General features: G+C 41.8%; 1 protein-coding gene across 1 annotated transcript in view; it reads left to right on the top strand.

Annotated features, from left to right (window-relative positions):
* Positions 1-352: 352 nt before the first annotated feature.
* The window catches only part of PAPOLA (poly(A) polymerase alpha), a gene marked incomplete at its 3' end in the record, with an annotated part of 16,974 nt that continues 3,509 nt past the window's right edge, over positions 353-13,817 (top strand). Inside the window, exons 1-4 of the mRNA XM_015413846.1 lie at positions 353-668; positions 10,410-10,583; positions 11,944-12,010; positions 12,698-12,829. Coding sequence (XP_015269332.1) covers positions 661-668; positions 10,410-10,583; positions 11,944-12,010; positions 12,698-12,829 — 381 coding nt within the window. The remainder of the gene's footprint in view (positions 669-10,409; positions 10,584-11,943; positions 12,011-12,697; positions 12,830-13,817) is intronic.

Genomic DNA, 13,817 nt, shown 5'->3' with positions numbered 1-13,817 from the left:
TCTGTCTGTATGTGTTATGCAGTGATTCCGGATTAATTAAACCAGAAAACCAATGATGCCATCATGCATGATGAGGGAGCTTTCTCTTTCACCTACTAAGCAACTCTCTCAACCTCCTCAGCGGACCGTCCTCGCGTTACAGCAACCAAGCGAGGAGAAAAAGCGAGACTCCCCCTTCTTCCTCCCAAAGCGCATGCGCTCTCTCCGCAGTAACCGTTAGCCCTCTAAAACCTCTGAACGCCTCCTTGCCCCGCCAAGACTACGTTTCCCGTGATGCCCCGCGAGCCGCCGAAGACGGAGCGCACGCGCTGGGGCGGCCCCTTGCGTCATTCGATGCAGAGGGCAAGAGGGAGGAGGGTGGGCGGCTCGGTTGCGTCAGCACGCCTACTGGCTCTCCTCCACGCCGCTGTCCCCTCCCCCGCCCCAGAACGTTGCTGTGGTAGCGCCTGGGCGCCATGTTAGGAGGCCGGAGGGGAAGAAGCAGCGGCGGTAGCAGCGGCAGCCCCCACCAGGCCTAGCGAGCGGCTCCTTCCCCTTCCCCCCTCCCCGTGAGGACCAGAGCCGGGCCCGTATCATGCTCACGGCGCCCGCTCTCCAGGGGCGGGAAGAGTGACTGTTCCGCGGAAGAGGTGGCGGCGTTTAACCACAGCCGGAAAGACGATGCCGTTGTAAGTTGGGGCCGGGAGAGGGGGGGAGGTTGTCTCGAGCGTGCCCGGGGGAGGCCTCAGGAGAGCCCTTCGGGACGCCCGGGCGAGCTCTTCCGGGGCCGCCCGGCTTCCCCCGCTCGCCTTTCCGTCCCGTCTCCCGGCCTTCCTTCTCTCCCTCCTCCCCTTTCCTGAGGAGACGAGCCTCCCTCAGCCGCGTCCCCCTTTCCTCCCACGCTGCGGCTCGCTCTTATCTGGTCCCTGTCCTGAGGGTTAAACTTGAGGGCGAGGCGGGCGGCGCCTGCCCGACCGACCTCGGCCGTAGTCCCGGCGGCGAGGCTGAGGCAAGGGCCTGGTCGCCGGCAACTACGGCGGAGGATTGTTTTCTCGCTCACGTGATCCGTCTCAGCCTGAGAAGGAGGGGGGGGGGGTGGGGGTGCCTCTGTCTGTCTGTGGCCTAGGAAGCCGCACAGCCGCCCGCCCGCCTTTGGCTTTTTTTGGCTGCAGTCGTCCGGGTGGTACCCATGCCGGCCAATTGTGGGGAAGGGGGTAAAGAAAGGGGGGGATACCACTGTTATTGCTTGTTTACAAAGTTGTCCATCGGTTGCATGCTGGAAAATACCAACGGGCCCCTGTTAAGTTGGCGTGGAAGTGTTGCAGGTGTGTTCCCTCGCCCGTAAAGGAAAGCCCCCCCCCCCAATGTTCTAAGGAGATATGTCCCTGTTTATTTTCTGGGATGAGGTAGACGGGTCAGGATTATGTCCCCAGGACCTTTTAAACATTGTGCAATACTGGAAATTCAACTCGTTTCTTCCTTTGGCGTCCCCCCCCCCTTTGTTTTTGTTTTGGTCTCTGTGTGCTGGGGCTGTGCAGGGTTCGACAAGGAACCTTTTTTTTTAATGTTAGCACGTGCTGTTACGTCGGACTTATTGTTAGGCTCTTTGCATGTTGGTATAAGAAAATAGGGGTGTTGAAACGTGTTGAGGGTGCAGAAATGAATGAATCTAAACGAAAACCTTGGTGCTATTCTTTTCAATTGCTGTATATCCTGTACAAAATGGTTCTGTTCCAGTTGTGCTATAGTATAAAAACTGCGGGTGGTTGTACATTGATTTTTTAAAAGTGGGCTTTTGTCTTATGGCAAATTCAGTGTATGAATTTTGCCGTAGTAGTTTGTGGGATTATATGTTAAGTGAGTCATCCTCAACAGTTGTGAGTATACATTTGTTTGGTATTATGTATTGGATTTTTTAATAGTTGTATGGAGCAGTTGTTGATTTGTGATCTGTTGGTGAGGAGATTGGATGAGCATTTCCTTCTTTCTGTGGTGATTCCCCCCCCCCCCATTTTCTTATGAAACTTTACTAAACGTTTTCTTTACAGTGGGAGTTTTAAATAGGCTACTAACAAATGATTCTTTGTACTGTACAAGTAAACTATACTTATAATACCAAATAAATGGGATACATGTTGGACTTAAGGTAATGTATATCAGAGTGCTAAAAATGTATGCTTAGAATTAATTCTGGCATGGGCTTGGGTCAGCATGCCTGCAATTGCAGCCCTGAAAACATAGTTGGAATAAAAACTATAGGGGCTTAAGTGGTTTTTGATTGAGGTGTTGCTGACTTCAAGCTGAGTAAGGGAGCCCTCCTATACCAGCTTTTTAATATTTCAAATAAAATTGTAACAAAGTTAATTTAAAGGTACAAGTTGTATGTGTATAGGGAGGACACTTACGTCAGTAGAACTGTTTTGGGGCAACTGGGTGGATTGCACACTAACTTGGTTCTGTTTGAACTGTTAAGAGTTTCTTTAAAGAGCAGATTAATGCCTGCATAAGTGTTATACCTTGTTTTATAGTGGAATGGGCATTGCCATCATGCTTTGCTATTAAATTACTGAGGTCTAGGAATTGGGATGATAAAACAGTATTATAATGTCTGGAGGAGTAGTTACGTTATACTCTGATGTAGCATAACAAAACCAGCAGTTCAGTAGCATCTTCAAAACTTAAAGAATTTATTCTAACATAAGCTTTCATGGGTCAGAGTTTACGCAATAGAGGGGGGGGGAGTGAGGAGAATTTGCAAGGAGAGGCCATCTAGTCAAAAAGAAAATTCAATCAAATAACAGAATCAATCTATTCAGAGTGAGTGAGAGCCCTCCCAGCTGTCCTGTTCTATCCTATCTTGCCTATCTGAGTGGCATGATAACTCTTTGATTGGTTTGTGTTCTACACTGGCCTCTCTTTGTAAGCTCTTCCCACTCTTCTTGAACTCCATGTATTAATTTAGCTACTTTGGATGGACATGTCACACTTCTGATTGAGTTCTGACTCACAAAGGCTAATGCTGGAATAATTTTGTTTAGTCTTTTAGGTTTTACAGGACTTCTCTTCAGTATTGTAATGAGTACGTCATGAGACATTCATTATTAGGTCCCCGTAACTTTGAGGTCATGAGTCTTACATTCATTATTAGGTCCCCGTAACTTTGATAACCATGCCATAGCTAATCATAGATTTTTACATCTATCTACCTAATCTGTTTGAATTGCTCTCTACAGATATTGCAAATTAAGTGAGAAGGAATTGTGTGTGAAATCCCTATCAACTTAATCATATTTCTCACTCTCCCTGTACATGGTGTCCTTCTGCACTTAATTCAAGTGCCTGCATTTTGCCTAAATTGGAAGCTGATTATGCTCTTGGGCACTGATCCAACACAAAACATCCCATGCTTATGATCTTGAAATCAATAAAAGGATGTATTGAACTGCTGCTGTATTGTGGCATTGGATAACTAGGCCTCCATTACTGCTGCGCTAAGGTACTCTATTTGTAATATCCAATTTAGCATTCCATTGTGTGATACTAATCTGGGAGCAGAATTTTAGAACACATTCATAAATATTGCTCATTTTTGGCTCTAAACATTCCCTCAAGGTAGTGTTACTGATTTGCATGGTGGCTGAATTCTGCATAAATAATATTTTGTTGAATAGTGCCAAAATGTTTTGTTGGGCAATGTAACTCTTTTTGGAGCTACATTATGTCTTTTTACTGTAGCATCTTTCCATCTGCAATTATTTGCCATTCCTGAAAACCTTTACAAATGAAAGTACTTGACCAGTCATACAGTAGAGCATGCATTTCCTGCATCTGTAAAAGTGAATGGGCAGCAGATTTTTAATAGTGTAGCTATTCTGGAACCATTGCAGAGTTCAGTCTACCCATTTCCTAATATTATCAAGAACTTTTTTTTAATTCAAGAGGAAGAACAAAGTTTGAGTCCAGTGGCACCTTTAAGACCAACAAAGTTGTATTTGAGATATAAGTTTTTGAGTGCATGCACACAAAAGCTTATACTTTGAATAAAAGTTTGTTGGTCTTAAAGTTGCCACTGGACTCCAACTTTGTTCTGCTGCATCAGACCAACATGGCTACCCATCTGAATCTATCTTGAATTCAAGAGGGTCATACCAACATGGTATTTGAGGTATAAGTTTTTGAGTGCATGCACACAAAAGCTTATACTTTGAATAAAATTTTGTTGGTCTTAAAGTTGCCACTGGACTCCAACTTTGTTCTGCTGCATCAGACCAACATGGCTACCCATCTGAATCTATCTTGAATTCAAGAGGGTCTGGTTGTTTTGGAAATGGAGAACCTATTCAGATTCTTAGCTTCATTGGAGAAGAGGATGTCAGGATGGGTTGAGTCTATCTTTTGGACTTAGAATACTTCAGCACTATGCTTGGGGCTGGAAGTACAGAGTATGCCTTTATGGGCTTTGGAGTGCTTTTATTTCCAGTATACAAGTCCCATTCCCTTACATAATTGTACAAAATCAGTTGTGTTGGGCAAGGCGCCATGCTAGAGCATCTACTCTGTATGTAGAAGGTTTCAGGTTCAATTTCTGGCCTGCCTAATTAAAAGAATCAAGTTTGAAAAGTGGTGTGAAAGGTTGCTGCCAGAGACAATGGAAAGCCACTATGAAGGTAAAGAATACTGACCTTGGTAGACTAATGGTGTGTGTTCTGGGCAATAACTTTGAGGGTGCCAAGTAGCATCTTGTAGCTGATGAGTCTTTAGGTTCAGTCTAAGGCCCCGGTCACACGGAGCATTTGCCATGCTAAAGATACGGATGATAGGTGGATTTCCCGGCCGTGATCACACCACAACATCTGGGAAGCGTAGTGCTCCCGTGGCGTCCCGCCAAAGATGTGGACTAAAAAACTAGTACTTACGAGGTACTAGTTTCTGGACACCGTGGGGCAAGGGTGGGTGTCTGATCGCGTTTCCAGTGGAATCCCGTGTTATCTGGCGCCCGCCAATGTTCCTTCGCAAACAAGCGTGTCCCCCCCCAAGTCTCCACAAGATGCGCAAAAGTGCCCAACAGCGCATGCGCACAAAAACCACCCATTTGCCAAGGAAGCGGCGCCTAGCGATTGCCGCTGTGATCGCGCCACTTCTTTGTCGCACTGCAGGATAGCTGTGTGATCAGCACCTTACTCCCTAACCACGGGACCTCGATGGGAGTGTGATCGGGCGGCCGCACGTTATTTTGGTCCGAGGCAAACAGCCACGCTCCCCCCCGCATTTTCCGGCCCGTGTGACCAGGACCTAAGATGGTCTATTGACAGAGTCGGCTACACTGGAGTAACTGATCTGTTGTAGTGTAATCTGTCAACTCATTAACTTTGCCTTTAGAACCACTGTGGCAACTGCTGTTAGATGAACAGGTACCATGAGGCTGTTTGTAGTATTTTTGCCATATGCTGATTCTAGAGTGGCTTAGCATTAATACCACACTGTAGGTACTGGCTGCAGCTCTGAGCTTGTTTATACCATCTGCTATACTGAGATGTCAGTTATATTTGTTAGGATTTTATGTAAGTGGGAATTTGCTAGAGTTTTGTTGGAATACAGTGGAAAGTTTTCCATACTTCATTTGCTTGAGCTTGATAGGTATTTGAAAAAAGTGAAATGATCTTTGAAAGAGGTCTAATGGAAGAATTATGAACTTGGTTGTGACACAGTGAGGTCTTAAATGTGCAGAGTGGCTTCCCCCTCTTAAAATCAGCCCTTTTGTATAAAAGTTTCCAAGGTGCTTTTGGTACTTGGAGACGTAAAACTGCTTGTGATGGAGGGTGCACATCGTTAGTATTTGGCAACAACACTGTCCATATTTTCTCTATAGAACAGCTTTGTTAGTAAATAAAAGATGTAGACTGAGGCTGTATTCTTACAAAATACAACGTTTGTGTGCATATTTGTTGGAGAGCAATTTTGTGTACCTCTAGAAAATATCGGGCATCAAATAAGATTTTCTTGGCTCTGTTTCCCTTAAACTGGTATATTTTGTCAATGTGTTCTATGACATGTTAAACCATGGTCTCCTGTTATGCAGACAACCTTGAGGGGATCTTCATGCTTGCATGCTTCCCCTGGAAGCGGGGGGGACGGGACACCAGAATTGCAAGTGTGTTATATAGTCTTCTGTGAAAGCAGAAGTAACTGATTAGCTGCCTATCTAGAGATGTGAAGGGCCGGAAAAACCCGGAAAAATTCGGGGAAAAACCGTCCCCCGTCCCCCCCCCCCATTTTTTTCCTGAAGCCTTTTTTGTTTTTTTTCCGAAAAACTGGAAAAATTGAAAAAAGAAAAGAAAAAAAATTGATTATGGAACATTTTATTTTAACATGATGAATAAAATATTTTAAGACAAGGTGTTCAAATATTTTCCAAATCATTTCTAAAAAAATATATATGGTATCAGTCAGATTGATCTAATTTCTGTGCACTGAGGACAAGCAAGTCCTAGGTTACAAACTGAACTCTCCAATGCAAGAACAAGATGCATTTCTTCCTTTAGGAGGTGCGATTGTCAGAAGAAAATAAAAAAGTTTCAGTTTTGTTTTTGCATGTGGGTGGGTATTCTGTTTGTAATAATTGTTTGGATACACTATATTTTTAATATGCTAGTTGTGATAATTTCATGCCAAATAAAAATGTCCATAGTCATATTTTATGTTCCTAAAGTAACAGAATGACTTTCAATCTAGAAAACAAAAGAAATGCTAATGTAGCATTTTTTTCAATTTTTCCGAAAATTTCCGTTTCCCCCCTGCTCCTATTTGTTGTTGTTGTTCAGTCGCACAGTCGAGTCCGACTCTTCGCGACCCCATGGATCAGCTCCCGCCAGGCCTTCCGGTCTTCCGCCATCCTCTGAAGTGTGCTCAATTTCATGTTTGTTGCATCTATGACACTGTCTAACCATCTCATCCTTTGCCGTCCCCGTCTTCTTTGACCTTCAATCTTTCCCAGCATCAGGGTCTTCTCCAGTGAGTGCTCCCTTCTCATTTGGTGGCTCCTATACATAGCAGCAGACCATGGTTCACAATTTTGTCTGAGCTATGCCAGCTTGAGAGGGAGAGAGTTCTAAAACTCTTTGGGCTGGAGTATGAAGATGCTGTTTGCCTTAGCTAAAATCTGTGTATGCTATAATGGTCACAGAACACATTAAAGGAAAAAAATTGATTGCAAGCAGGCAATCTAGCATCGAAAAAGTGCAAGGGGTGATGGCTAACCATGTCACATTTCAGCATCTGTTCCAGTTTCCTTCTCCCCCCCCCTTCCAGTTCTTTCACTGTACTATTGTCGAATTCAGAGAAGGTATAAAGTGATCTGGTATGGGGAGATAGCAGTAGTGGTGCTTGTTTGGTACAGTGAAGAGTAGAATTGTATCTAAATTTAATGGAGGTGTGGTCAGAAAATGTAAGTTTTGGAGCAGCTGTGTTCTTGGTTAGTGTATATTAAAACACAGTATTTAAAGCTCACTTGGATTATACAATAGAATTGTTTTCCCCAACTTGTAATTGGTAGAAATGCTTTTGGAAGTTACAGTGTTATTTGTGAGAGTCCCTTGAACAATGTTTCAGAATAGGCTTGAATAGTCACTGTTTATTTAATGCGGTTTTTGGTTTCTTAAGCTTTTATTTTGCCGAGGAAAGTGTTCATTTACTTAATTTATGCCCCATTTTTCTTCCCAATGGAGGCCCAGAGTGGCTTGTAACAATTTTCCCCCTTTTCATCCTCATGACAACCCTGTGAAGTAGGTCAGGCAGAAAGTGTGTGGCTTGTCCAAGATCACTCAACAGGCTTTCATGGCAGAGTTGGGATTTGACCCTGGGTCTACCAGATCCTAGTCTGACGCTAACCACTACACAGCCATGCAGGCTGTGTAGATTTGGTGCTTTCTCTAATGCTGCTAGATTAGAAGGAAATACTGCAGAGTGCATGGATGCATATAGTCACTCTTGAAAATGTTAATATTGTGGCCTGACCTTTAGATAAGTTACCCGCAAAGATAATTTTGCCATACAGCATGCCAATAATGGTTTACTTCAGCATATTACACTGCTAATGGAGAATGAAGGGATAGTAGCATGTGGCAACACAGATCTTCAACTTTATGGTACGAAATGTGGTTTGCAAGTGCTTATTAGTCTGCAGAAATGTTGGTTAGTGCTGAGTTCTGCTGGATTATCAGAGAAACAAGTAATGTTAAAGTTTGGAAATTACATCCAATTCCTAAAGAATTAAAATGTAGGATCCCAAAATTCATCAGTTAATAATAAGTTGGACCCTGAAAGTTTGTAGGAGTTGTCAGAGGATTGGTTGCCTACCTACCATTCTGTGCCCCCAAAATCCTCCACTGAGGGATTGTTTATTTAAAACATTTGTAAGCTGCATTTCACCCTTGCAGAACCCAGGGCGATGTACAATATTAATAAAGCTTTACAAAAAAACCCTCCCCAACAATGATAAAACTCCACCATGGAAGTGAAGGTCAAAAAAAATTCACTGCTGCAAGAAGGGAGGCAGTGAGGAAAAGGGGGTATTTGTCATTTTTATCTCCTTACTGTAGCCTCCCTTGCTGCAGAACATTTGTATGTGTGTCCCCCAATCATCAGCATTTGATTTTAGGTGTTTAGAGGGCTGTAAACTTTGTCAGGCTTCAACCAGTGTCTCACAGTGGCTACGTTGAACTCCAGTGTGTTAGGGAATCCTCTATACACTTTCTAAATAGTTTGAAATAGTTATTATTTATGTTAACTATTATCAGCATAGTTATTCATTATAGAAAACAGCAAGAGTCCAGTAGCACCTTAAGGACTAACAAAATTTGTAGTAGGGTATCTGAAGAAGTGAGCAGTGACTCAAACTCATTCCCTGCCACTAATTTTGTTGGTCTTTAAAGTGCTACTGGACTCTTGCTCTTTTCTACTACTCACAGCTGTTAAATATGCATCTGTGACAATTAAGGCTGTGTCCCTGTAATCATGTAATCATGGTTTAGGGTGGGAGAGAATTTCCTTACAAGAGGGGATGGTGTAGAAGGAGGAAGTGCTCATTCTGAAGGCCAGGTTCTGATATTCTGGACTGCAGTTAACAGTGAAGCTAGTGTTAGTGCTGGCCAAAAAACTAGTCCTAGATTGAAGGTCAAAGAAGACGGGGACGGCAAAGGATGAGATGGTTAGACAGTGTCATAGATGCAAGGAACATGAAGTTGAGCCAACTTCAGAGGACTGCGGAAGACAGGAAGGCCTGGCGTGATCTGGTCCATGGGATCGCAAAGAGTCGGACTCGACTGTGCGACTGAACAACAACAAAAACCTTATTCATAGAGATTTCAAAGCTCTCTCCATGTTTAACAGCTAGTGTTCCTCTTATGTCGGTTAAAGCTACTTGTCTAAATATTTATAAACACTTGGCTGCTATTTAACGTTTGTATAAGGCTTGCACCCCTATATATTTATTTATCTGCGAATATTTATTTTCTTTGAGATTTTTGTTCTGGTGTTCTTTTGTAGGGGAGGCAATCTAAAGTGGCTCACAAAATGCCCAAAGTGTACATACAAACAAAGCAGGGAATACATAACACTGTATTCTCATCTGGTCCTGGATCATCTGGGCTAGCTCATGCAAAGCCAGAGGTTACAAGCGAAGGGCAGAGAGCCTCATGACTCTTGCCAAAAGGCTTATGTCTGGTCACACCTAGGCTTATAGACATATGAACATATGAGAAACAAATACAGTCCAGATATTATTTTGCTGCTACTAGCAAGATATTCCTATATTCCTCCCCTTGCTTCAGGCTGTTGGTGGGACTGACTTCTGAGTATCCATGCACAGAATTGGGTTGTCAGCCTGCTTCATTTCACACAGTGGTGGCAGAGCTCAGAGTTGAATTTCTGTAAATTCAGGATTGTATGTTTCTACTGTGTTAACTGCTTGAAGAAAAGTAATTTTTTACCATATCTTAACCTTCTTCATTGAGCTTGGCAGAGTTATTGTTTCTTAAGGGGTTGTTAAGCCAATTTAAGTGTGTGTGTCCAAAGGATTTACAACAAAGTTTACATCTTCCCCCTTTCCCTTCGTTTTGTTACCTCTACTTCTAAAGAAGTCTGCATAATGATTAAATATTCCATGTGTCTGAAGGGCAGTCTGTCTTATGAAAGTTTATGCTGCATTTATTTACTGCAACAGACTAATATGGCTATTTTTTGGGAATTGTGTTCATAATATAGTACTAGTTTAATGTACCGCACAAAGTTTATCAAGCAAATGCTTCCTAATCTATTGTTTGAGGTGACTTTAAGTGTTTTTTTCCTATGTCTGTTTCTTAGAATGCAACAAACTAATTTTATGATTGAAATGGGGTTTATTGTAATAATCCTGTCTTGCTTACCTTTATTAGTCCAGTTACAACCCAGGGATCACAGCAGACGCAGCAACCACAGAAGCACTATGGCATTACCTCACCTATCAGTTTAGCTGCCCCCAAGGAAAGTGACTGCGTGCTTACTCAGAAATTAATTGAAACCCTAAAACCTTTTGGTGTCTTCGAAGAGGAGGAAGAACTGCAACGCAGGTGAGTCTGATACATTCTATTTGATCTATGGAGCAATGAAAATTACTGTCAAGGTTTGTAGGGAGCTGTGAGTTGTAGACTAGTTTTTCAGATTATTTCTAGATCCCTGTGATTGCAAATTGAAGTTCTGACCAGAAATTCCATACTTTTGAAGCCTTATTTCTATCTTGAGTACAAATGTATATTTGCATTACTTGTACTGCTCATCTTTTTGATCGTTGTTGCTCTGCAGAAGGGATTCCCCCTTCCTTCCCTCTGCAGAACCCCCCCCCCCCCATTCCAAAAAGTCTTCATATGGGGATCGAATGGGGGCAGTAATTATCATGGTTGAGGATTTACCCTTATTCTGACGAGATATTGCTACATCTGAGGGTCTAAAGTTCTATAAATCTTTAAATTTGGTGAGTCTTTGGTTGGTTGGGGATGCCAGTTTAAGTCACTTTTTTGAGTAGACGGTGTTGGGTTTTCTTTTCCAGAAGGAGAGAGAAGGAAATCCTAGCACTCTGGACTTCCAGTTTTCTCTGATATGGCAGCTCCTTTACTAGTTTGATTGTGCCAGTAACTATTGTTGCTGTGGCCCCATGTTTATGTGAACAGAAGCATTACTTGCCATCACTGCCCTCTAGTTTCTAGGACTTATGCTTACTGAAGTAAACATATCCCAGTTATAAAAGTGAGAGCCAAACCTTCCATAAGTAAAATTGGGGAGACCAGTTCACCTTTGGTCACTCAGTAGTTCATCAAATCTACTTTGAAGGAAGGGTTGCTAATGTGTGAGCTAGTTGAGGTATCAACAATTTGATATGTATTTATAGTATTTGTATCTCACCATTCAGTCCAAGCATGGCCACCAAACCATCTAACAAGCAAGTCTAATTAAAATACACCATAAAACCAGAGCTAAAAATACAGAAGAAAGCAGATTAAAATATAAGGCAGAAAGGCGGGATCATTGAGGGACACAAGACAAAACCAAACCATTTTCATCTGTTGGTAGAAGGCAGTTATGTGAGGCATTTAGGTGGTAAAGCTGGGCTGCATGATGTGAAAAATTTTACCTGCTCACTTCTCTCATCAAGCTGCTATTAAAGGAATTGGCCAGGCCATTTTTCTCTCATGTTTGCAACCAATTCAGAGAGGTGCTGTGAGGATCAAATGGGAGAATTCCTGTGTGTGCTGCTCTGAACTCTACAGAGAAAAGATGGATTTCAAACTTGATAAATGATTCTGGAATTAGATTTAATAAGCTAAATAGCTTCTCAGTATGTGTGTATACTCTTGGACATTTAAATTCTCTTGTTACATTTCTTGGTTTGCTTTGGTGTAATTATGTTTCATCTGTAATCTGTTTCATTAACAGAATTCTAATTTTGGGAAAACTAAATAACCTGGTCAAGGAATGGATACGGGAGATCAGTGAAATAAAGGTATGAGTGTCTTTATGTAGATACGAAACTGGTTTCTTGAACTGAACTAATTTATTACATCTCTTTATTTAAATTTAAACGACGTGCTAAAAGTAGTAAATTTGCTGGCACTGATGGATGAAAAAAATGCTTGTTTCTGACCTTATATAACTTTTTTGTCATGAATATATTCTTGGAAATTAAAGGAAATCAGATCAGAGCTTGTAATTAAAACTGCCATGCCTCTATGGAGTAGACAGTTTGCTCTGTATGAAGAACTAATTTGTGCCGTACCAAGCTTGAGTATATTATTGTTTATTTAGAAAAACTAATAGAATGCTGTTGAGAAGGTAGTAGTGCTGTAGGTATGGCTCTGTATGAAGAACTAATTTGTGCCATACCAAGCTTGAGTATATTACTGTTTATTTAGAAAAAACTAATAGAATTCTGTTGAGAAGGTAGTAGTGCTGTAGGTATATATACACCACTTTTATAATTGCTGAATTGCAGATCTCTGCCTCAGCAACAGATTTGCATGACGATGTAACAATAGCCGAATAACTTTATCCTTACTGCTTATCAGTATCCCACGATTGAAAAAAGCTCTGATGCGTGACCGAAAGCTAGCTTCATCAGTTTGATGTGCTTCACTTGTCTCATTGGTTCTGCATTGCTTTTAAAGTTTAAATCTTCTGTTTTCTCCTTTAGAATCTTCCACAGTCTGTAATAGAAAATGTTGGAGGGAAAATTTTTACATTTGGATCATATAGATTAGGTGTGCACACAAAAGGTAATGTGCTTAATCTCTGTGTGTGCGAGAGAGAATATATTTTAAACACCGTATTAAACTTGTTTGTTACTTCAAAGTTTTCTTGGTAGCCAGTGTGGGATGCTGTATAAAAGCCCAGTAAAGAATGCAGAGAAATTTTCCTGTTGCAAGTGAAAGAAATCCCCTCATTGTAACAAAGCTTTTTGATAAAGTCATTGGTTGGAGGCTGCATCATTCTAATCATAGCAGAGCTACTTTCTAAATCTATCCAAATCTTCCATTACATTTCTGTAACAGCAAGTTCATCTACAGACTACGCTGTGATTGTGTACAAAAATATGGCTTTATTACTAACTAGTTGTAAACATTCCATGAAATGCAGTGTGCAGGTAACATGGTGCAACAGGTTTATGCCTAGTACAGTATAAAGGTCTCCTGCCAAGACAAGCAGTCTTCATCACTGTTGGCTGGTTTTTGGAGTCAACTCATGGGCAAGCCAATGATTGCATCCTATGAGCCATGAGTAAAAGATGCTCCAGGGTCTTTGTACTTGCCCCTTCCCACAACAGCCTCCTGAGACCTCTGAAAAACCTGTTTTCAAATAAGTTGCAGTTGAATGACTGCTATATTGGGGGGTGGGGTCAGTCTACTAGCACACAGGTAACATACTTTGCCTCCTTTGTTTTGGAGGTAACATTGCTGCAGTTTCAGGGACTTGGTATGTATGTCTGACGTGTGAAATACATCGAAGGTTGAGTCCAGTGGCACCTTTAAGACCAACAAAGTTTAATTCTGGGTATAACTTTTGTGTGTATGCACACTTCTTAAGATAAGTGAAATACAGTGTCATGTGGTCTCTGATTCAGGGTAGCACTGTGATCTCATTGGGGTATTGAATGAATGAATTAATGCAGAAAAATACACCCTGAGACAGACTGATTTTTATGCTAATTCTTAATATTCTTGAGAGCTGTATTGCAGTTGCTAATTATATATTTATGGGCTTTGATGTAAAAGTTGTTATGCTGAACATAGGCATGTGATTTAGTATTGTAGTGA

Source organism: Gekko japonicus, unplaced genomic scaffold, assembly GCF_001447785.1.
Source record: "Gekko japonicus isolate JY-2015 unplaced genomic scaffold, Gekko_japonicus_V1.1 scaffold1041, whole genome shotgun sequence".
NCBI lineage: Eukaryota > Metazoa > Chordata > Lepidosauria > Squamata > Gekkonidae > Gekko > Gekko japonicus.
This window is presented reverse-complemented; position numbering and strand designations above follow the sequence as displayed.